This window comes from Caretta caretta, chromosome 4, assembly GCF_965140235.1.
Source record: "Caretta caretta isolate rCarCar2 chromosome 4, rCarCar1.hap1, whole genome shotgun sequence".
Lineage (NCBI taxonomy): Eukaryota > Metazoa > Chordata > Testudines > Cheloniidae > Caretta > Caretta caretta.
The window spans coordinates 89,340,311-89,366,505 of NC_134209.1; the positions used below are offsets into that span (position 1 = coordinate 89,340,311).

General features: G+C 39.4%; 1 protein-coding gene across 38 annotated transcripts in view; it reads left to right on the plus strand.

Moving 5' to 3' along the window:
* The window catches only part of TENM3 (teneurin transmembrane protein 3), a 2,220,601-nt gene that overhangs the window by 1,988,400 nt on the left and 206,006 nt on the right, over positions 1-26,195 (plus strand). For all 38 annotated transcript variants that reach the window (XM_075127819.1, XM_075127816.1, XM_075127814.1 and 35 more), the window contains one exon: positions 24,542-24,779. In XM_075127819.1, coding sequence (XP_074983920.1) covers positions 24,542-24,779 — 238 coding nt within the window. The remainder of the gene's footprint in view (positions 1-24,541; positions 24,780-26,195) is intronic.

Here is a 26,195-nt window from a genome sequence, read left to right on the forward strand (position 1 = left end):
TTTTGGACCCAATCCCACTCCCACAGAAGTTAATGGGACTTCTGTCTTTAATTTCAGTGGACTAGGGTGAGGCTTTGCGTTAGGAAGAAGAGCCATAAAAAGTGGGGCTCATATCCCCAGACTCCCCAAAAAAGTTTGGTTGGTCCAAGAGAGTCTGCTACATACAATACACACATCCTCATTTTTATTGGATTTTTTCTTTCAACCAGTCCGTTCTTTTTCACATTTTCTCTGAATGTTTTTTACTCTATGCCACTTTTACCCTGTTTTTTCATGTTTTTCATCTTCCATGCTCCTTTTTCATTCTGTCTGAAACAGAACATGAATGCCAGATATTTTAGTGAGTTCAAATGAAATAAAATGAGTTCACCCATCTCTGCTTGAAAATTCTATGTTGTATTAAATTTCCCTTCTCCTTTCTCATCTTCCTCTTCTTTTCTTTCACTGATTTTATTAGTCTGGCTTTGTCTTCCCTAAGATGCACACACAAAAACCTGTTCCTGAACTTGCTCACAGCACAGTGAACTAATTCCAAAGTCTTTCAGTAGCTCCAATGGATCTGTACACTTACAAAATGTTATGGGTGAACTCCTGGCCCCATTAAAGTCAATGACAAAACTCCCATTGACTTCAATAGGTTAGGATTTCACCCTATATTTCTCATGAACTTGGAAGCCTACATGTCAATTTATCTTCTGCTCCTCCTTTATGAGCAGCTGGCCTCTACCTGTGAAAGGCAGGTACAGTAGTTCAAGATCTTTCAGAAACCAATTTGCCATTGCTTACGGCAGGAGGAGCAATTTGCTGTAGCCCTGGTTGTATTAGCTGTGATTATTGATTAGTTATTGATTATGTGTGATGCACATTTGTGTTTAGGGAGGTTTTCAATGCTCCTTGTTTTTGTGTGTAGTCAGTAGTAAGTGCCTTTCCAGGGCAAAATCTTGTTCACCTTGCCAAGCCTGAGTACATGAGCATGTGAATTTTTTGGGAGAAGTGGAGGTGAGGAATCTTTCTGCCACAGAGACTCTATAATTGCTACTCAGTAGCTTCTGTGTGCCATGGGCTCTCTAAAGAGAGGATAATCATCACTGGGTTTCCGTAATTAGTATCCACTGACTTCTATCCCAAATCCCCTTGGAGCACTAGGGCACAGTGACCTCCCATATGGGATCCAAGCATCTTTACCATATCTGTACAATGATCCAGCATCATCATTTCTACACAAATATATTCTCTTTTTCAAAGAACCATGTCTCCACTTGTCTGTTTTTTTCCTGATTTTTGTGGGGCGTGTTTGGATAAAATCAAATTGTTTTGGTGTATTAATTATAATCTGTGTTTATAAAAGATTATACTGTTAATATTCATTTTAATTGTGACACACACACAAAATCACAGCTCATTTTTCATTAATGATATCCAGGAAGAAACAAAAATACCTAACATTTTAAAAAGATAGACCATCTGTTAGGTAATCACTTGTCAAACCTCACAGTTAGTAAATCCTTACTCTGGCAACACTGCCATTAAGTCAGTGGTATGAAATAAGTACATATATGCATATGTGGACATTTTGCCAGAGTTGGGACTGCAGTAGATGGTCTTACATTATGAATTAAAGCAAGGTATTTTCTTACTTTAATGAATACATAGATTCCAAAAGTTGCAGTCAAAAGTACATAACATCTTCATTTAAAATATAGATAAGGTGGTGGACAATCAGAGCAGGCAACATGATCGTCCAAGTTGTTGGACCTGGGTTTCACGTGCAGTTTCTAATTATGCTCACAAATATTTGTGAGGTAAATTCAGGATTGACTTAGGCCAGCTGTCAGCAGTTTGGCAAGCCAGTTACCTTTTTCTGGAGTTTGTCACTTTGTGCTCCAGAATCTAAGCTTCTGTTTGTAAATCACACGATGGCTCTTCTGGGGTTCTGAAGCTAGCCTTCAAAATGTGAATTAAAGTGTAACTGATCAATGAGGCTTGCCAACCACTGAAACAATGTCTCTGAGAAGTATGAGCTGTCCCTGCTGATCTCAGCTGAGTGTCAACACTGAAGCCTAAAAATAACTTTCTTATTGTTGATGTAAGCATTTAAGAAAGGAGAGAAATGGTCCAATTATGAAGATTTGCAGTCTACTGTTCATGGCAACCAACCACGGCTTCTGGCTCCCATTAACGGGGAGCAGACTACCTGTTTCCCTGCTGATGAGGAACCAAGGCCAAGGAGTTCACTAGGGGATATAAAATCCCACCGAGGGATCTGGATCTGGAGTCTTGCAAGACATCTGAGTCCTAGCATGCGGGAGACAGGTCAAAGGAGATCAGCAGAGCATGCATTATTATATTTTGAACACCTGCACAATGTGAGTTGAATCTCATTTTGGTAACTCAAGCAGAGCTTTGGAAAGTATCATTATGTATGTTATTTTTTCCCAGTTTGACTCCAGGGTAAATTACTGTGATAATCAGAACTAAACAGATTATTTTAACATGTGTTACTATTTGATCTGATGGACACAAAGTCCTAAAATAACTCTTAAAATAATATTGTATACTGATGCTAACTACTGTGTGGGTTAGTCCGTGGATAACAATATGTGCAGTATGACAGCAAGAATCATAGAATCATAGAATATCAGGGTTGGAAGGGACCTCAGGAGGTCATCTAGTCCAACACCCTGCTCAAAGCAGGACCAATCCCCAATTAAATCATCCCAGCCAGGGCTTTGTCAAGCCTGACCTTAAAAACTTCTAAGGAAGGAGATTCTACCACCTCCCTAGGTAACACATTCCAGTGTTTCACCACCCTCCTAGTGAAAAAGTTTTTCCTAATATCCAACCTAAACCTCCCCCACTGCAACTTGAGACCATTACTCCTTGTCCTGTCCTCTTCTACCACTGAGAATAGTCTAGAATCATCCTCTCTGGAACCACCTCTCAGGTAGTTGAAAGCAGCTATCAAATCCCCCCTCATTCTTCTCTTCTGCAGACTAAACAATCCCAGCTCCCTCAGCCTCTCCTCATAAGTCATGTGTTCCAGACCCCTAATCATTTTTCTTGCCCTTCGCTGGACTCTCTCCAATTTATCCACATCCTTCTTGTAGTGTAGGGCTCAAAACTGGACACAGTACTCCAGATGAGGCCTCACCAATGTCGAATAGAGGGGGACGATCACGTCCCTCGATCTGCTCGCTATGCCCCTGCTTATACATCCCAAAATGCCATTGGGCTTCTTGGCAACAAGGGCACACTGCTGACTCATATCCAGCTTCTCATCCACTGTCACCCCTAGGTCCTTTTCCGCAGAACTGCTGCCTAGCCATTCGGTCCCTAGTCTGTAGCTGTGCATTGGGTTCTTCTGTCCTAAGTGCAGAACCCTGCACTTATCCTTATTGAACCTCATCAGATTTCTTTTGGCCCAATCCTCCAATTTGTCTAGGTCCCTCTGTATCCTATCCCTGCCCTCCAGCGTATCTACCACTCCTCCCAGTTTAGTATCATCCGCAAATTTGCTGAGAGTGCAATCCACACCATCGTCCAGATCATTTATGAAGAAATTGAACAAAACCAGCCCCAGGACCAACCCCTGGGGCACTCCACTTGACACCGGCTGCCAACTAGACATGGAGCCATTGATCACTACCCGTTGAGCCCGACAATCTAGCCAACTTTCTACCCACCTTATAGTGCATTCATCCAGCCCATACTACTTAAACTTGCTGACAAGAATACTTTGGGAGACCGTGTCAAAAGCTTTGCTAAAGTCAAGAAACAATACATCCACTGCTTTCCCTTCATCCACAGAACCAGTAATCTCATCATAGAAGGCGATTAGATTAGTCAGGCATGACCTTCCCTTGGTGAATCCATGCTGACTGTTCCTGATCACTTTCCTCTCATGTAAGTGCTTCAGGATTGATTCTTTGAGGACCTGCTCCATGATTTTTCCGGGGACTGAGGTGAGGCTGACTGGCCTGTAGTTCCCTGGATCCTCCTTCCCTTTTTTAAAGATTGGCACTACATTAGCCTTTTTCCAGTCATCCGGGACTTGCCCCGTTCGCCACGAGTTTTCAAAGATAATGGCCAATGGCTCTGCAATCACAGCCGCCAATTCCTTTAGCACTCTCGGATGCAACTCGTCCGGCCCCATGGACTTGTGCACGTCCAGCTTTTCTAAATAGTCCCTAACCACCTCTTTCTCCACAGAGGGCTGGCCATCTATTCCCCATGTTGTGATGCCCAGCGCAGCAGTCTGGGAGCTGACCTTGTTCGTGAAGACAGAGGCAAAAAAAGCATTGAGTACATTAGCTTTTTCCACATCCTCTGTCACTAGGTTGCCTCCCTCATTCATTCATTAAGGGGCCCACGCTTTCCTTGGCTTTTTTCTTGTTGCCAACATACCTGAAGAAACCCTTCTTGTTACTCTTGACCTCTCTTGCTAGCTGCAGCTCGAGGTGTGATTTGGCCCTCCTGATTTCATTCCTACATGCCCGAGCAATATTTTTATACTCTTCCCTGGTCATATGTCCAACCTTCCACTTCTTGTAAGCTTCTTTTTTATGTTTAAGATCCGCTAGGATTTCACCTTTAAGCCAAACTGGTCGCCTGCCATATTTACTATTCTTTCGACACATCGGGATGATTTGTCCCTGTAACTTCAACAGGGATTCCTTGAAATACAGCCAGCTCTTCTGGACTCCTTTCCCCTTCATGTTAGTCCCCCAGGGGATCCTACCCATCCATTCCCTGAGGGAGTCAAAGTCTGCTTTCCTGAAGTCCAGAGTCCATATCCTGCTGCTTACCTTTCTTCCCTGTGTCAGGATCCTGAACTCAACCAACTCATGGTCACTGCCTCCCAGATTCCCATCCACTTTTGCTTCCCCCACTAATTCTTCCTGGTTTGTGAGCAGCAGGTCTAGAAAAGCTTGAATGTAATCTGGATCCACACATTCATTCCCTATTAAGATTCTCTATAAAAAGTTGTTATATGATTGTGATTTGCCTGCATAAACCAAAGTCAGGGTCAATATTACACATAGCACATCATTGGGGTTTGTTTGTTCTTTGTTTTAGGAGAATCCCTATTTACTACCACAACAAATTAAATTTCAATTTATTTTGGTTGCTGTTTCTGTCCTTTTTTTGTTTTATCATTCTGCTTAAATTCTTCATGGCCTCCAGAGACCACTTGTAGGAAGGCTGTCTGCTGAATTGGTGTCACCACAGCTCATGGTCAGATCAATCCTAAATCTGGAAGCTATCTGTTTATTTTTCCACTTCATGTGTCTGCCCCATGAATGGGAAGGGCATTGTCTATTTTCCTTTGGGTCAGGTGAGTTTGTACTGGCCTTAGCTCTATCATCCCTTCCATGCTTTATGGATGATTTATCTTCAGCCAGCAAAGTAGCTCTTGTATGGTCCTATGGACAAGAGAGTATATATCATCCCGCTACACTGAAATGAACAGAGCTGCATTGAACTGACATTACCCTGAGTGCACACTATATTTGGGTACAAGGGGTTAAAGGAGCTGTTGCTGGCTAAATGTGGATGTGTTGGAATGCTTCAAGAATCGATTCCAACTAATGGAAAAAATGTTTTAAAAGTGAGCTGGTTCAGTTTCCACAGTGAACAACACGAAGTGGAAACAACGTTTAATGAACCCTTAAGTAAATCCTTTTCTTTTTCCATTCCCCACCATCTGTGAGAGTAATACTTGCCCTCGTTACAGTGAGCAGTATTTCTCCCTGCAATGTATTTGCCTTATGGCTTGTAGTTTTAAGGAGAGTTCTGTGTGCCCAGGGACAAGAGTGTATTTGAGGAACCTGTTCAGTATATGTTGTCCCCTAAAGTTTAATGTTTAATATCCTTCTGTGGCCTCAGTTAGCAGCAAGAATTACCCAGAAATGGCCAATCTGAAGAGCCCATTTGTAGCTTGCCCTATTGGTGCCTAATTTGCATGAATAGTGGCAATATCAGCCATCTGCATCTTGTTTTACAGAGATTGGGTCACAGACTACAGATTCCATCACACTAGGATCAAGATGAAATATTATATGCTGAGACTTGTGTGTGTGCATCACCTCCACATTAAAAATTAGGGCAATCACAAGCCACATTATAATGTTTGGTGAACAACTGCTGTCACACGGTGAATATAGTGTGTAATAATTTTGTACCAAGAGTCCAGATTTTGTGTTCTTTAAAGATGTAGTTCAGATACACAATTGCAGGGTTTAAGATAATTTATTTTGACATATAATATGATATATTAAGATGAGATTAAACAGTCAAATTAGGGAGCTGCTTGTTTTTTTTTTAATAAACATAGATGAATCTAAGTTTCATTGTAGATTTGAGAATTAGCATGATTCTAAACCATAGGGCATATTTATTATGAACCCTGAACTGTCTTTCTGAAACCTGAAAAAGATTTGTGAAAACAGCCTGTGATAAAAATCACACACGCTTCATAAAACACTACTTGATAGATATCACTTGCACCATTAAGAACTAAACGACAAAGGATGTAATTTCAGTTCTGGCATGCAATATTAATCGAAAGCCTTTAAAACATCTTGGTGATGGGAACTATGACAACATGACATTGAAGAATTATGAACTAAAGTCATTTATCTTAATCAGATGTTCAAAGAAATGCCATAAAATATAAAGTTATTTCATTCATCTTTACAAATTCACATGTTTTGGATGGTATATAGCTTTCTAGTTTTTCTTTTAAAAATGCTATTGATAAAAGTTCTGCATTTAAAACATCTTTTTAAAATCCAATTTGATATTGAGACGGCAACTCCTGCCTCCAATCAGACATATTCAAAAAAGCATTGTGCTTTCTCCCTTGCTGACCCTTCTGCTTGGGCGGAACTCCCTGAAAATAATCCACAAAACAAACTCATTTTCGTCTTCCAAAACTTTCCTCAAAGCTCTCCTTTGCCATGGATGCCTACAAAATACTTTCAATGGTTAGACTGCAGGTCTGCTGAGACCACAGCCTGTCATGCTGACAAGTATTGTCTGTCTGTTTTCTTGTACTCACCTGTATATATGTGTCTGTTGCCTCTTGTCTTATACTTAGATAGTAAGCTTTTGGGGGGCAGGGACCAGCCTTCTGTTCCTTGTTTGCACAGCACTTAGCACAATGGGGTCCTGGTTCATAACGAGTGCTTCTAAATGGTATGGTAATAGAAATAATAAAGAACTCTATAAAATTTGAGTGTAAAAATATTAGAAAACCTTTTCCAAAGATAATTATGTTTATAGTTGCCCTTGTAAACTGTAAAATGCAATTATAAGGCATTTAGGCCCTTATTGGTGACTGGATTATTATATTTATCTACACACATGCAGATACATCACCATTTGTATTTTGGCAAAAAAAACCCCAAACTATTGAATAAAGGGACAAAATCCAGGAAATTCAAAAGTTAAAGGGGCACCTCAGCTTAAAAACAGCACTTCAGAATTTTATCATATACTGTTGTCATATATATAAAATTAGTTTAGCTAAAAGAAGTTTCACCGTTTCTTGGTATAAGTAGTTAGTGAATCAGTTTCCTCTATTGTTTTTGTGGGTCACTCACACAAGCTACAAAGGAAAGAAATTCATTTTATGTAGGGCTGTCGATTAATCGCAGTTAACTTGTGATTAACTCAAAAAATTAACTGATTAAAAAAATTAATTGCAATTAATTGCACTGTTAATAATAGAAAACCAATTGAAATTTATTAAATATTTTGGCTGTTTTTCTACATTTTCAAATATAATTATTTCTATTACAACATAGAATACAAAGTATTAATTTATATTTATATTATTTAATATAATTAATAATTACAAATATTTGCACTGTAAATATGATAAACGAAATAGTATTTTTCAGTTCACCTCATACAAGTACTGTAGTACAAACTGTATCGTGAAAATGTAGATTTTTTTGTTACATAACTGCGCTCAAAAATAAAACAATGCAAACTTTAGAGCCTACAAGTCCACTCAGTCCTACTTCTTATTTTGCGAATTGCTAAGACAAACCAGTTTGTTTATGTTTGTGGGAGATACTGCTGCCTGCTTCTTATTTACAATGTCACCTGAAAGTGAGAACAGGCATTCGCATGGCACTTTTGTAGCCGGCGTTGCAAGGTATTTCTGTGAAAGATAAGCTAAACATTCGGATGCCCCTTCATGCTTCAGCCACCATTCCGGAGGACATGCTTCCATGCTGATGATGTTTGTTAAAAAAAAAAAAAGTGTGTTAATTAAATTTGTGACTGAACTCCTTGGGGCAGAATTGTATGTTCCCTGCTCTGTTTTACCCACATTCTGCCATGTATTTCATGTTATAGCAGTCTCGGACGATGACCCAACACATGTTGTTTGATTTACGAACACTGTCACTGCAGATTTGACAAAACGCAAAGAAGGTACCAATGTGAGATTTCTAAAAATAGAAATCTCGACCCAAGGTTTAAGAATCTGAAGTGCCATCTAAAATCTGAGAGGGACGAGCTGTGGAGCATGCTTTCAGAAGTCTTAAAACAGCAACACTCTGATACAGAAACTACAGAACCTGAACAACCAGAAATCAGTCTTCTGCTGGTGGCATCTGACTCTGATGATGAAATTGAACATGCATCGGTCCACTCTGCTTTGGATCATTATCGATCAGAACCCGTCATCAGCATGGATGCATATCCTCTGGAATGGTGGTTGAAGCATGAAGGGACATATGAATCTTTAGGATATCTGGCACGTAAATATCTTGCGATGCCGGTTACAACAGTGCCCCCGCAAATGCCTGTTCTCACTTACAGGTGACATTGTAAACAAGAAGCGGGTACCATTATCTCCTGCAAATGTAACCAAGCTTGTTGTCTGAGCAACTGTCTGAAGTAGGACTTAGTGGACTTGTAGGCTCTAAAGATTTACATTGTTTTATTTGTAAGTTCAACTTTCATGATAAAAAGATTGCACTACTGTACTTGTATTGGGTGAATTGAAAAATATTATTTCTTTTGTTTTTTACAGTGCAAATATTTGTATTAAAAAATAAATAGAAAGTGAGCATTGTGCACTTTGTATTCTGTGTTGTAATTGAAATCAATGTATTGGAAAATGTAGAAAACATCAAAAATATTTAAATAAAGGTATTCCATTATTGTTTAACTGTGCGATTAATCGCACAATTAATTTTTTTAATCGCTTGACAAGCCCTAATTTTATGTAACAGGAAAATGTAATCACAGAAGTTAATGGATTTCAATACAGGTGGTTCATTTGAAACCACTTCTAACTTTTTCTTTTGGTAATTAACTAGATTTAATAGATTTCAGGCCAGAAGGGATCATTAGATCACCTTAGTTTAAACTATTGTGTGCCACAGGCAGAGAACATGAGAGACTGAAGTGCACTTGTTCCTGAGGTTCTGCAGTGGGAGGGAATTCATTAGGTGGAATATGCCCAGATGATCTTGGCAGGGGATCCTCACCCCTTGCTACAGAGGAAGACAAACTTCCAAGGTTCCTGCTAATCTGATCTGGAGGAAAATAACATCCAAACCCTAAATCTGGCAATCAGTTTGACCCTGAGCATGTCGGCAAGACCCACCAACTGGGCATCTAAGAAGGAGGATTCTCTGTCCCAGCTTGGAGCACTAGTCCATTTTGTGTGGAGTCCTGTCTCCAGCTGTGGCCAATCTCTGATGCTATAGAGCTTGTCTTCACTGTAACAGTTCTCTTCAGTTATTAGTCTTGAGTTGCTACACTTGAGCTGTCTGCAAAACAACACTAGAGTTACACAATGACTTGAAGAAAAGGAGTACTTGTGGCACCTTAGAGACTAACAAATTTATTTGACCATAAGCTTTCGTGAGCTACAGCTCACTTCATCGGATGCATTTGGTGGAAAAAACAGTGGGGAGATTTATATACACAGAGAACATGAAACAATGGGTGTTACTATACACACTGTAAAGAGAGTGATCACTTAAGGTGAGCTATTATCAGCAGGAGAGCGGGGAAGGGGAGGAAGCTTTTTGTAGAGATAATCAAGGTGGGCCATTTCCAGCAGTTGACAAGAACTTCTGAGGAACGGTGGGGGGTCGGGGATAAACATGGTGAAATAGTTTTACTTTGTGTAATGACCCATCCACTCCCAGTCTCTATTCAAGCCTAAGTTAATTGTATCCAGTTTGCAAATTAATTCCAATTCAGCAGTCTCTCATTGGAGTCTGTTTTTGAAGTTTTTTTTTTGTTGAAGTATTGCCACTTTTAGGTCTGTAATCGAGTGACCAGAGAGACTGAAGTGTTCTCCAACTGGTTTTTGAATGTTATAATTCTTGACGTCTGATTTGTGTCCATTTATTCTTTTACGTAGAGACTGTCCAGTTTGACCAATGTACATGGCAGAGGGGCATTGCTGGCACAAGATGGCATATATCACATTGGTAGATGTGCAGGTGAACGAGCCTCTAATATTGTGGCTGATGTGATTAGGCCCTATGGTGATGTCCCCTGAATAGATATGTGGACATCCCCTCCCCCGCGCTCTCCTGCTGATAATAGCTCACCTTAAATGATCACTCTCTTTACAGTGTGTATGGTAACACCACTGTTTCATGTTCTCTGTGTATATAAATCTCCCCACTGTTTTTTCCACCGAATGCATCCGATGAAGTGAGCAGTGGCTCACGAAAGCTTATGCTCAAATAAATTTGTTAGTCTCTAAGGTGCCACAAGTACTCCTTTTCTTATTGCGAATACAGACTAACACGGCTGCTACTCTGAAACCTGTCACAATGACTTGATGGGCAGCACAGAATGTTTGGATTAGCTGATGAAGAGTTGTTGTAATTTGAGCTGTTGCATTGTCACTGCATTATTATCTGGAGCAGCAGCATGGCTCAAGTTTCAGACCACCCACTCCACCTTTCCTGACAGGACAGCTAGCTCTATCTTAAAGCACCACTTTAACATAAATTAGAGATTTTTGTGTGCAGACAGGAGTGGGGTTAAGAGTAACACTTGAGTTATAATTCAAGGTAACTGCTGTGAAGACACTCTCTCAGAGAAAGGCGAAAAAAATAAACCAAGAATACATGTGGCCACTTGTGCTTTGAGGAGTTGAGGGAATTCCTTTGTGACCCCCGTAAGCGATTGTTTGAGACCCTGTTATATGAGATTTGATTGCAATCATTATCTTAATGCATATGTGCAAGCATTCTGAGCATGTGGAGGGTATACAGATGATCATATTATTCCCATGACACATGAAAGAAGGGGAAGAACGGCTCGAGACTGACCCTCTCACATAGCATAGCATATCAGAGTTGGAAGGGACCTCAGGAAGTCATCTTAGTCCAACTCCCTGCTCAAAGCAGGACCAATCCCCATTTTTGGCCCCAGATCCCTAAATGGCCCCCTCAAGGATTGAACTCACAACCTTGGGTTTAGCAGGCCAATGCTCAAACCCCTGAGCTATCCCTCCCCCCTAAAAGACCCTGTACACAAAGTTTCTCTGAGAAACCTGGATTAAAGCATATATTTTAGAAACTGCTAATGTCATTTTAAAGACTACAAGCTATACTGAGTCTGCTGGCTCCTCTGATAAGTTGTTCCAATGTTTAATTACACTCACAGCTAGGAAATTGTGTCTTCTTTTAATGTTGAATTTGTTTAACTTCGACTTGCAGCTAGTGATCTTGTTATGCCCTTGTTAGCAAAGTTGAGAACGTCCCCACTGTCTGATATTTGTTTCGTGTGTAAGTACCTATACACAGTGCTCAAGTGAACTCTTAGCTTTCGCTTTGATAACATGAATAAGCTGAGCTCCTTAAACATCACAGTATCCTGGGTACCCAGAGAGGACCACTTGCCTATTTCTACCTGATATTTCCCTTTTTAGTGTTGTTGTTTATCATTAATTGTATTATCATAGTGCGTCAGAGCTTCATTCAAGGTCGGGGACGATTGTGCTAGATGTTGTACACAGAGCAAAATTACACTTCCTGCCCAAAGAGCTTACAAGCTAAGTATAGGACATGAGACAACAAATGGATATAGACTGTCTGATGGGGAGTACAAAGTATGATAGGTATTTTGTTGAATTGAGATCAGTTAATCAGAGTGTTCACGTCACTTTGTAAAAGTAATCTGTCCTCATTATTTACTTCCCCCACCTATTTTTGTATCTTTTGTAAATGTTACCAACATCAATTTTTATATCGTTGTCTTGGTCATTGTAAAAATATTAAATAGCCAAGAACCATTCCCTAGGGATGTCTGATAGAGATGGCCCCTCCTCATTAATAACTACATTTTGAGGTCTACCCATGAATCAGGTTTTTTGTTCATCTAATGTATGTCCTATTAGTTCCCTTTAACTTTAAATATAAAAAATTCAAACTTCTACGCAATGCAAGTTTATTAATCAAAATGTTCACAGGATCATATAGAATAGATGCTTCCTCCTGCTTTGTTCCAAATACAGAACAGAAATATCTATTGAACGTTTCTGCCTTTTCTGCCTCCAGTTACAATTTTAGCATCTATATCTAGCTATGGACCTATATCTGACACACAGCTTTCTTTGTTCTTAATATATTTTAAAATGCTTTATTATTGTCTTTAATTCTGTTGGCTATTGATATTTCATTGATTACTTTAGCTTCTTTTATCAGTTGCCATCTACTTCCCCGTTTATAGTGTTTTATCTCCATTTCTATGTCTCCTTTTAACAAGAATGGCTTCTTGCCAATTGTAAGTTTTGTCATGTTTTTTGGAATTATGGATCCAGTAGGTGATCCTTGAATAATTCCCAGTATTTGCTAATGCTTCCCACTTTGCATTTATGTTCCCAGTCAGTTGTGCGAACAGTTACTTTAAACTTTGGAAAATGAGACCTTTTAAAGTTCCAAATATACGTATTACTGGTTGGTTTGTTTTCACGAAGTGCACGTGATCAAGATCACTGGTACCTAAACAACTGCTAATTTTTAGGTCAGCAATGAACTTCTTTCTGCTCATCAGAATGAAATCCAATATTGAGTTACTCCACATTGGATGCAGGCCTTTGTGTTACGAAATTATTATCTATTAATTTTTAAAACTCTGAAACCTGAGGAAGTTTTGTTATTGGCCACATGAGATGTCCAGCAAAAACGTTCCCCAGGTTGAAGTCACCCATGATTTCAAGTTCAGCTACAAGCAAGTTTTGAGACATTTTTATGTGTGTGTTTATGTAGCTGGGGGCGGGGGGGGAGAAGGGCTGTTAGTGTGTAGCTCTGGCCATCTTTTCAGAAACAGCAAAACCAGGGATGTTGAGGCTTAAAGGTCACAGGAAGCCCTCTTCCTCCCAAATGAAGAACAGCTCTCCTCAGTTTGGGACAGAAATCCTTCACAAAAAACAACTCCTCCTTGACTTTTTGTAGTGATGTGCAGTGTGATAAGTCTGCGCAGCCCACAGCAATGAGCCTCCAAGCTGAGCTCAACAGACTTGGGTTAGCAGGGTTCATGTGACGCGCTCTATATATAGCTGTGTAGACAGTGCTTTGAAGTTGCAGCTTGGGCTCTGACGTTCAAGCCCACCTCCTAGGTTTCAGAGCCTGAGCTCCAGCCCCAATCTGCAACTTCAAAAACTGTCTACACAGCTATTTATAGAGCGCTTAGCAAAGACCCACTAGCCCAAGTCCACTGACCTATCCAATGTCCCATCTTCAGTCATGACCATCCCTGATGCTTCAGAAGGAGACAAAAAGAAACAAAAACACTTAGAGAATACATTGTGGGAGATCCCTTCCAGTCCCCCTGCATGTGACCAGCTGAAGCCCTGTAGTGGGAGATTTGAGGAACATCAGACATAAACCAGAAGGGACCCTCAAGGCTGATGAGCCCTGTCCATAACCTTGCCGTACAATCACATCATAAATTTGTCCAGCTTTCTCTTAAAACTAATTAAATTGTTTCCCCTCACTATTGGGAGGCTGTTCCAGCATATCACTCCTTTGATGGTTAGAAACCTTCTAATATTGAGTCTGAATTTGTTATGGGCAGTTTAAACTCATTTGTTCTTGTGCCAACATTGTCCTTAGTCTTAAAAAGCTCTTCACCCTCTCTGGTGTTCTCCCCCTAACTTTTATGGAAAGTAATCATATCCCCCTCAGCCTTTGTTTTGCCAAACTAAACAACCCAAGCTCTTTTAGTCTCCTCTCATAAGATAGGCCTTCCATTTCCCTGATCATCCCAGTAGCACTTCTCTGCAAGTGTACCAGTTTGAATTAATTTCATTTGCGTTTTTTGCAACTGGATCACATTGGAGGCTTGTAGTCACCCTGTGATTCACCAACACACCCAGGTTTCTCTTGTCTGTTGCTTCCATCTGATGATCTCCCAGTTTATAGCACAAATTCTTATTAGTAGACCCTAAGTGCATGACCTTACACTATGTAATATTAAGTTTCATCCATTTCTTTTACTCCAATATTTACTCCTGGGGGAATTCTGCGCCAATGCACATGCACAGAATTCACGCGTCCCACAGAATTTTATTTTTTTCTGCAGAAAATGCATTCTGCCTCAGAAAGTGCTGCAGTTCTGCCTTTCGCCCACCAAAGGCCACTGTGGTGCCAGAACAGCCAACAGCATGAAAGCAGCAGGCTGTTCTGGTGCCACAGCAGCCTCTGGTGGGCAAAAGGCGGAACTGAAGCACTTCTGGGGCAGAATATATTTTCTGTAGGGGGAAAAAATTATCTGTGTGCGTGCAGTGGCACAGAATTCCCCCAGGAGGAGAAATTCATCACAGCACCTGGCCCATGGAGCCAGGCTAGGATAGAGTTGGGCACTTGGGGCTCCTGGGGGATCATAGATTGGGGTTCAGAATAGCTAGTGGGGTACCAGCATTGAGCCGGGGGCTGAATGGGAGCAGGGGGGGTGCATGGCCATGTGGAAACAGGGAAGGGGGGGCTGCAGGGACACATGGGGATGGGGGGGGGTTCGGGGACAAGGGAAGATGTGCCTGACTGAATGAGAGAGGCTTGGGATCAGCCAGAGTCTGCATGGAGGAAGCTCCCCAACTCCCGAACAGTCCTGGCACTTCCCCCCCACAAAAAAAACCTGTTCCATACTTCTTCCACCAAAAAGAACAGGAGTACTTGTGGTACCGTAGAGACTAACAAATTTATTTGAGCATAAGCTTTCGTGGGCTACAGCCCACTTCATCAGATGCATAGAATGGAACATATAGTAAGAAGAGATATATATACATACAGAGAACATGAAAAGGTGGAGTAAGAGGCTAATTAATTAAGATGTGCTATTATCAGCAGGAGAAAAAAATGTTTGTAGTGATAATCAAGATGGCCCATTTAGACAGTTGACAAGAAGGGTGAAGATACTTAACATGGGGAAATAGATTCAATATGTGTAATGACCCAGCCACTCCCAGTCTCTGTTCAAACCCAAGTTAATGGTATCTAGTTTGCATATTAATTCAAACTCAGGAGTTTCTTGTTGGAGTCTGTTTTTGAAGCTTTTCTGCTGCAAAATTGCCACCTTTAATTCTGTTACTGAGTGGCCAGAGGGGTTGAAGTGTTCTTCTACCTGTTTTTGAATGTTATGATTCCTGATGTCAGATTTGTGTCCATTTATTCTTTTGCATAGAGATGTCCAGTTTGGCCAATGTACATGGCAGAGGAGCATTGCTGGCGCATGATGGCATAGATCACATTGGTAGTTGTGCAGGTGAACGAGCCCCTGATAGTGTGGCTAATGTTATTAGGCCCTATGAAGGTGTCCCCTGAATAGATATGTGGGCACAGTTGGCATCGGGCTTTGTTGCAAGGATAGGTTCCTGGGTTAGTGTTTTTGGTGTGTGGTTGCTGGAGAATATTTGCTTCAGGTTGGGGGGCTGTCTGTAAGCGAGGACTGGTCTGTCTCCCAAGATCTGTGAGAGTGAGTAGTAGGTGACTTCTGGGTACTCTTCTGGCTCTGTCAATCTGTTTTTTTCAAACACACACTCACACCCAACAACGCTTCAGGTTCACTCCCGGCTCCTTTCCTCTCCCTCAGCTCCTCCATTACCCCTGACAGTCACAAGCCTTTGCACTGCTTCCGACGGGTGCAGGAAATACAGTTCTGTATTGTAATTTAAACGAATTACTCAAAATTCTGTATTAATATGCCTAGTAAGGAATCTATTTGTCAAAAAAAATTACCAGAATCCGTTTTTGTGGAGGGGGGAGTCTGTATTATTTCAGCCATACTTGCTGACAGATATTTCATAATAAATTACCAAAATAATTTAAACTGTCATGATTATATTGTGTTATTTTGACAAATAAAATATGCAGAATTTTACAGAATTTTAAAATATTGTGTGCAGAATTTTTATTTTTTGGCACAGAATTTTTAATAGTTTGCCACAGAATTCTCCCAGGAATAAATATTAAAGGTCATATAGTTCTTCCTATATAATATTCCAATTCTTCTCTGTATTCACAATGCCTCCCAACTTTGTGTTAGCAGTAAATTTCATTAGCACACTCCTGCCTTTTGTGATGAGGTCATTAATAAAAATATTAAATAAGATCGGTCTTAAGATAGATCTTTGAGAAACTCAACTAATAACCTCTCTACAGTCCCTTACCCACCTCACAATTCTTATTAATTAATCCCATCTTCTCTAATTAATCTAATAATTTTCCATGTGGTACCATATCAAATGCTTTACTGAATTCCAGTATATTAGATTAACTGCATTTCTGTGATCTAAAAAAAATACGTTTCCTTTTAAAAGAAGGATATTAGGTTAATCTGACATAATCTACCTTTGGTAAACCCATGTTTTATTACATCCTCTTTTTCATTTCCCTCCATGAATTTAATTATTCTTTTCTCTTTCTTTGGCTATCTCCATCGTCTTTCACTTCTGCAGGGGATGGCTTCCTTTCTTTTCTTCCTTACCATGCCACCTTCTACCTGTTTCTCCTCCTCATTCCCCAGTATAGCAAACCTGTTACTCAACTCAATTTAATCTCTACTATCCAGTCTTTTTGTCCATCTTGTCGTCATGATCACATTCTTCCAGGGTCACCCTCTCCTTCTGACAGTCTGCCCTCCAGGTTCTTTTGTTTGGCAGGTGTCAGTAAATCTTGAGTTGTGTGTACCACCACCTCTCTCCTATCCTGCATTATCGCTTCAAATTCCCATCTGAATACCATCATTGTCTCCAATTGCATCTCTAATCCTTGGATCTTCCCTGTCATGAGCTCTATCAGGTGACATTTCTTATATAAGTAGCTTCCATCAGATATCCACTAAAGGATGCTGTGCATTCCAGGGCTTCTGCATCTGACCATCTTCTTTATCTCCTCACCTCCTTGGGTCACTTCTAGTGCTGCCTCAGTAGTTATTGTCGTTTTCTCTTCCTAGTGTTCCTACTGCTAGAGAAAAGGGCAAAGATCCCTCCCAAGTCCCCCCCCCCCTCAAAAGAAACAACCCTTCCATTATTAGTTGTTCATTCAGCTAATGGCAGCAGGAACTTCAGTGCAGACTTGCAACCAGAGACATACTCAGAGTCCCCAGTGGGCTTGTACTGGAGCGGTTAGCCGATACAGAAGCCCATTCTGCTATGTCTTTTCTGCTAATGTTACCTGTAGAAATTAGATTTAAGGTAGTGTTAGTATGCCTACCTGCATTACAATCACACCTTTATTTGCTGTATAGATATACCCACACACAGAGCCACACCACTAATGTGAAACAAGACTTCCCACAAAGGACAACTTCCCCAGACAGCAAACGCTCAACACACGCAAAGAGCTGCTCCTTATACACTGAGGCACCAGAGTTCACACTTTTGAGACTACTGTCATCCTATTAGCTTGCCCTCACGTTTGTTCTCTTTCTGCCATTCCTCCACTCCCCACCCCACATACACACCCTGTGGCCTGTCTGGGTTTTTCTGCAGTTGAATGGGCCTGTCTTGCTTTTAAAGAAGGAAAATGAATGAATTACTCAAAGTTTTGTATTAATATGCCTAGTAAGAAGGAAAAACATGTTTTTTTAAAGCATAAAATAATTTTTCGGTTTAAGAAGAAAACTGTTTGGTGTGAATAAGAATATTTTTATTTTTCCCTTTTATGACTTTACACTTATAAACAAGGCAATAAAATACTTCTATGTATAGTCTGCAGATAAATTCACTGGTTGTTCCTCACTCCCAAGTGGTTTGATGGCATATCAACTTGTAGTCAGTGTGCTGATGAGGAGGCAAATATTGGCACACTTTGATCAAGATACGTGTATGATTTTTCCCCTTTTTATATTACTGTGAGAGAGAGAGAGAGAGAGAGAGAGAGAGAGAGGGGTGTACTGTGATCAAAGTGCACTTGTCTGCTTCCCCATCAGCACACAGCTAACACAACAGCAAGTTCCCCAAGAAGAGAGCAGCAGCCAGTGGGTTAATTCAGTTACAGTCTGTATATCCAGCAGTGGTTAAGGTAATAGATTGTTTTATATCCACCAATTGGTCAAGTGCATTTATCCGGAAGGTTGAAATGTGATTAAGCCCTTTTTAGATTGTGCAGATAATCAGAAAGGAGTTGCGCAGACTGACCCGTGTCAATGTGTATTTCAAGAGAATGTACTTAAAAGTAGAAGGTATGGCAAAGCCAATTTTAAAATTAACAAAAATAATCCAATAAACATCTTCGCAATCACAAGTTTAACAAATTACAAGATATTTTGTATTGCTGCTATTGCTAGTAGCAACAGACTCGTAAAGAAATGAAAACCACGGGGATCTGAACAAAACCCCAACGTAATAGTTCACGGACTCAACAGTTAATTTAAAGAATGGGCGTTGTTATTGATGTGAAAGAACATTTAAATAGATTTTTTCCTATAAAGAGCATTCAAAAATCAAACCCATGATTTTTTTTCTTTTTGTTTTAATTAATTAAATTCATTTAGTACTTGTGAAAGGTGCTGCCAGATCAATAGCTCTGTGGACTGAATTGTTTTATTTATCTGCAGACCAGATAAGGTACAGGCAGTAGTAGTGCCGACAGCCTGTTTCAACCCTGACCTGGAGGACTAGAATACCTCTGAGGTTCCATGAGTAGTTGAGCCTATTGGCTCATTCAGCCATGTTTGCCAAGACCACCAACCTGGCTGCCAGTTACAGAAATAGTGATTTGGGTGATATGGCCACTAGTCAATTAACTAATGTTTTAAATCCATCAACTTATTTTACCTAGGCAATCAATCAAGTTCACATGGAAATTACTTGATCGCTAGCAAATTACTTGATCGCTAGCATGGAAATTACCTGATCACATGGACAGGATTCCAACCGGTGACCTGGAAATTGAGGATTCTGTTGCACATTACCAATTCTCTTTGGCATATAGTCCACTCTAGTTATTTACTTCTAATGGATACTGATATTCATCTTATGATGTCACCACATCAGGATTCCCTGGGAAGACTTCCTCCTGGTGGAGAATCCTTGACAATCTACTCCTAAATTGAGAGAAAACGTGGATGAGGTAATAGCTTTAATTGGACCAACTTCTGTTGGTGAGAGAGACACCAGTTGGGTCCAATAAAAGATATTAACTCCCCTCGTCTCTCTAATATCCTGGGATCAACATGTTACAACTACACTGCCTACTCCTAAATTGTTAATTCTGAAAGAAATATTTCTTTGTTTTAAAAACTGTATGCATCTAAACCTTTCATATTCACAACACTTGTGTTTGTATTTTCATGGTCATCGTGATAGCTTTATTTTCTTTAACATTAATTAAACATTACCAAATAAGCCTAATACTTATCAAATGAAAAGATAAGTTTTTCCTGAGATGAGTGGCTAGCAGTTAGGTCTCAGAAGTTTAACTGTTATTGAATGGATATCCTATGAAATGCATAAAAAATTACTTTCTTTTGTAGATATTTTATCTACTTTTCTCATTCTTTCTGAATTAAAACCCAAAATTGCAAAGCTTTAAATAATTATCATACATGTTATATAATAAACTAATTTATAACTTTGTCTGTCTGCCGATCTCCTCCTTTTTTTCACTTTCACATATGCATTTTATTGCATCATATTCTATTGAAATTCAGTAACAATTAAATGATAAAATGAAACGTAAATTAGTTTTTGAAAAAGAAAAGAGAGAGAGGTTTTGTGGTTGGCTACAAAATACATATAATTTACCTCCAGGATTGAAATGGCTCGTTTACTTCACTGCTCGTGTCTCAGGTAAACCACTATTGAAATAGGTTTTGAAAAATGAGTAAAACTATGTTTAGACTGTTTTCTATCCCATTTCATATGAATTTGTCAGTTTCATACAGAGGCTGATGTGCATTTATCTGACTGATTTATGCAGTCAATGCTGCACAAAGGTTAAAATCTCTGTTATACTTGGGCAACGCTACTGCAATGGGTTGTTGTACGGCCAATTTGCATTAGCTATGTAAAACATCTCCATGAGATAACTACTTTAGTGGGGTTGCTCTGGTGTAACAGTCTACACAAGAAAGTTGAACAGTTTGTGATTTTTAAATAGATTTAGTTAAATCTGTGCAAACCCCTGTCCAGACAGTCTATTTTGTGTAAACCTGGCTTATTGCAGTTTAGTTGATTAGGAATTTGTTTAAGCTAAGACAAAATAAACCATTCTTAAACCAGAATGTGTGTGTTCAGACAGAGGTTTGCACAGGTTTAACTAAATCAGTTTAAAAGCCACTTTAAGTTAGATTGTTGCAACTTTCTGGTGTCAGTAAGGCCCAGGAGCATAATTGAGCCCTTTATCTGCTCCTTTCAACACAATCAATGTACCACTTATAGCCTTCATGCTGGATCATCCCATTCTCTTCTTCCTGACTTACCATCAAAATGGAGCTATCAATCATGGAGCCTATATGTTTAGCTGAGGCCATGTCAGAAATGCTCACTGATTTTTCAAAAACTGAGAGAAGAACCCTTCCCTCCATTAGAATGCCTGTTTCCCAAGAAGCTGATTGCCACAGATGAAGAGCCAGCTTTGAAGGGAGGAGCTGCAGAATGCGTATTCTGACATTTGTGGCTGGTGTAGAGGAAGTATTTTCTTTACATTCTCCAGAACCAGGAGTAATCTTCAAGGCTGCAGAGCTCAAGAGCTCCATATCCATGTCATGGTCCAGTAATCACAGAGGATCCCTCTGCCTGTTTCAGGCCCTTAAATATAGAAAGGTGAGGAAGGCTGGTATTGTGGGTCTGACAGCCAGGAGATCTTCTGGCTGGGACACAAATTTCCCATGTAACACTCAGACAATCACTTAACCTGTCTGTGCTTCAGGTTCCCCATGTATATAATCAGAATGGCAATATGACACTATTTCACAGTGATGTTGGGAAGCTTAGTTGTTTGTAAAGCACTTTGATATTGTGTGGAAGATGCTATAAAAAGCAAACTATTGTTTAGTTATTTATCCATGAAAATAGGGGTATGATGCAACCCTAACTATGGCATCATAATCACCACTTTTATAATGTTGACATCTTCCTCGCAAATCAATGAAATAAGATTGAGATGTCTGCTACAGATTTTATGGCAGTTACAAGAGTTGTGGGTTCAAGGAATTTGCAAGCTAAACCTAGGAGGAAAAAAATCAATAATGATATTCATATTTAAAAAATGGCACTTTGGCTGGTAGGAATGAATGAATCTTTAGCAAAGCTTTTGATACAGAAACAGTGTATTTGGGTTTTTATTACTACTTCAACCAAGTTGGTGTAGGTTTCAGAGTAACAGCCGTGTTACTCTGTATTCGCAAAAAGAAAAGGAGTACTTGTGGCACCTTAGAGACTAACCAATTTATTTGAGCATAAGCTTTCGTGAGCTACAGCTCACTTCATCGGATGCATACTGTGGAAACTGCAGAAGACATTATATACACAGAGACCATGAAACAATACCTCCTCCCACCCCACTCTCCTGCTGGTAATAGCTTATCTAAAGTGATCACTCTCCTTACAATGTGTATGATAATCAAGTTGGGCCATTTCCAGCACAAATCCAGGTTTTCTCACCCCCCCCCCCCAAAAAAAAACACACACACACAAACTCACCGTAGTAACTCTTCTAGTTTCAACATCTATGTATATCTGTGTAGCTATCTTCAGAATGCCAAAGTAGCATTCCATGATTCAGCCACATGGGTTTAGGTGTGGGGGGAGTGGGATGTTGGAAGGATCTGTGCTATAGCAGATCTTGGATCCTAGCCCCATCCTGCAGGCTTTGTATCTTCCTTACACCCAACCCTCTCTCGTACAGCAGATCTACATCACTTGTATTACAAATGGGCTCTCTGTAATCGTGAAGGAGCGAGCTGGATCTGCTTTCTATGGTATGAAAATAAAATGCCAGACAAAGAGAAAATGGCTTTCAATTGAAATTTTAAATGAGAAGGCAAATTGAAGAGGTGGAGAAGTTCCAGAATAATGTTTCAGTTGATAGGAACTGCAGAGGAAAAGGCTCTTGCATCAATCATAAGAACTTTGCACAAGAGGAGGGGGATAATATTAGGGCAAGTAGAGCAATTGAACTGAGTAGAGAAAGAAAGAAAGATGTGGTTTACGAGACAAACATTACTTTAGATTATCCAGTAAAGGAATGGGATTTATTTTCATATACTTGTGGTATGGCTCCCTGTTGTGTTAGTAATCATATATATATGCACCATTGTTAATTCTGTGACAGTTGATAATTAGCTCCTAATCTAAATCACATAAAATTTTAAATAGACTTAAAAACAAAATCTTTCCCAGCTTTAGCCTGTTAAATTATCCTGTAGCTGGCTTGTTAAAATGTGCCTTAAAACCTTCCATAGTGATTTTTGTCATATGTGATGACACCTATTGGTGTTGGTAAAGACTAAACTGATTAATTGTATGCAGCCTGATTGGTAATTTTTCTTGTGAATTTAGCAGAGGTTTTCGTTTGTTTTGTTTTTTAAACTCAACAAAACTGTATGGACTGTCTTAACCCTGCCACTCTCTAAAAGGTACATTTCAACCTTACTATAATTTAGACACTCAGTTTAACACGGGCAGCAAAGTAATTAACCAAACCCCTTCACTGGAAATGGGAATGGTCTTCAAAGAAAAGAATATGCAAAAGCAGAGTTTTATTTTCCTGTGTTAAGCGAACAGCTCTATCCCTAATGCTCATGAGGGTGAGAAATTATTAGTTGCTAAATTACAATGATATGGATTATTAGAGACTATCAGAAATGTGCAGCAATAATTGGGTTTTATTCTCGACAAGAATTTTTTTTCATTTCTGTACCCCTTTATTGTGGGTTTTACAGTATGGTTTTCAAGTCACTGCAGATTGTATATTCAGTTCCAGCAAACAGAGAATCACATCCGAAGGCCATATTCCTAATCATTTTAAGAATCACTGCTTGTGTTCACAATGTAAGGAAATGTAATCCTGGTCTGTTATTCTGTTTAATACATACATTTATATTAATAGCATGTCAGTATGTTACCTAAAAAACATTGAACTACATTCAGTCGAAGATTGACAATGTGTATGTGTTGAAGCCAAATCCATTCGGCATCTAGTTAGATCTTACCTAAGTCTGACACCTTTTTATGTGAATTTTGTCAGGCACATCCTTAGCCGCAGATCATTAAAAATAAAACAGCTTGCTTTCTGACCTCTGACTTATTAGCTATGGCTATTATGTGCTTTTAGTTTAGGAACAAAATATTTCCACCACTGTCTTGGTGGCATGACTCTCTGATCACCTGTGACTTGCTCCAAAATGTAGTTATACCACATAGTGTGAAATTGGAAAATCTGTTCTGTGTGTGTTCTAATGGATGTAACGGTCATTAAGTATATGAGTCTTCTGACGTTGTAATCAGATGTGATTCAGTCTGTTAAATATCCATGAAGCAACATCTGCTTCACAGAGTGACCTTCTGCTAAAGAATACTTAGCATCTATTAGCAGATCATAGTGCAGATCTGCCTTATTTGAAATGCACTAAACTAGAGTAGTCTACTGCTGTTTAGCAACTAGCTTGTAATAATTTATTGCAGTTAAATAAAGCTTAAAAAAATTCCATTAAATAATTACAGGGATTATATGCATTTCGAAAACCTTTGTGTTCTGCTGAAATTACCCATTTAATTTCAGGGTTGGTTTGTTAAAAAAAGCTGAAATCTAAAGGCACATTAGGGGATCTGTCAGATGCTGTTTTCTGTAGGTGTTAATAAAATCGGATAAAAAAACTGAAACAAATTAAAAGCAAAAGCAATTTTCCCATCTGTTGTATATTAATTAGAACTTTGTGTATCAAGGGTAAACTTGCTCTTAGAGAATGTCACTGAATGCCTTCTAATAGAATAATATGCAAATATATTTTTAGATGATGGGATTATATTCAGTTTCTCATTCTGCTTTGGTTGTAGCAAAAGCCAGGGTGATGTATAACAGACTTCAATTTTCTTTCTTCCCAGAGCAACCTCCAAATAACCAAGGCCAGTCGACCCTGCAACCTTTGCCACCTTCTCACAAGCAGCATTCAGCACAGCATCATCCATCTATCACCTCCCTTAACAGAAACTCATTGACAAATAGGAGGAATCAGAGTCCGGCCCCGCCGGCTGCTTTGCCCGCCGAGCTGCAAACCACACCCGAGTCGGTCCAGCTGCAGGACAGCTGGGTCCTTGGCAGTAATGTGCCACTGGAAAGCAGGTAACCATTTAGGGACCTAAAAGAGTGTAGAATTTATAATGAAAACACTTAACTGAAAGAGAAATAACCAGCCAATTGTATTTCCTCTTATTCAATCAGCAAAATTATAAGTTGTGAAATGTAAAAATAAATTTAGCTATTTTTGTTACTGCCCCTCTCTCCAAAACCCACATTGTGAGTGGCTTTTCACAAGGCTGTTTTCTTTTGCCATGTTTATCACCTGATGATTGGACTTTGGGGATGTCTTAATTTTCTGGACATTCATTTACTCCTGTGTTTATCATCCTTATTGGATATGATTATTGTGAACTTGTTGCTCACCCTTGTTTGCCAGACATATATGAGCCAAACCAATGCTGCTGTACAGATCAGCTCATCAAGGAAGGGGCTTTCATAGTGTTTTTCCAGCACTCTAGTCCTTGCCCCTTTGACAAGACCCTAAGCAGTAAGGGTGATTCCAAGCTTTATGGTTTAGTGGGCCAAGAGAACTCACTTTCTCATTACATACTATGTAGTTTGTCCCTCTTGTTTATAATTTTGCAAGAGCAAATAAAATGGAAAGATAATTCCGTTTTAGTTAAAGATTCATATATAAAGATTTTTTGTAGGATTTATTAGCATAAAGCTAAATTTTCCTCGGTAATTAATTAACACTCACTGAACAGTCAATCAGCCCTAATTCACTATTGTCACTTAAATTTTTTGTTAAAGAGAAAAGAAATTTTCCAGTTGAGTCATCAAACTGAATATGCATAATTGCATTGTATCTGGCAATAATTGTTTTGACAAATATTTATGAAATATATGTCAAGTTCATTCTTTGAAGCCTTTTCCATTATATACGAATAGCAGACTGAAAAATAGTCAAATCAGATTTTGACTCATCTAAAACATATGACCTACAGCTAGACACTACAGTAGGCAGTTTTGTCATTCCAAGGTTTTCAGACAATAGGTTCAAATCTCCTTTTCCAACCATTTTTGGGGAATAAAACAATACTTAGCTACTCCATTTCTTGAAAACTACTGTGTATTTTTTTTTATGATATACAGTCACTGTGGGACAGGATTACACTGGGTTTTACCCTGTTCGTATTATTTATTAACCATATGAAGAAACAGTCCACTTACAGAATAAGTGAGTGGATTCTGGGGAAGAGCTCACTGCTAAGATATTCAGTCCTTTCAGGACAGCCTGTGAATTTGCAGTATATTCATGTTGTTCTTGATGCTCGCTTTTATTGCCCAGGGTTGGCACAAGAGAAAAACAGACATGTATTTTTCACTGGGTGTGTAAAAAGGAGAATATACATTTTAAACTAGGATGCCCTTCCCAAACTGGATTGAATATTTTTGAAAATTACACTTCTCACATCTTTTAAATGTTGCTAATCTTAACATCTCACAGTGTTTGAA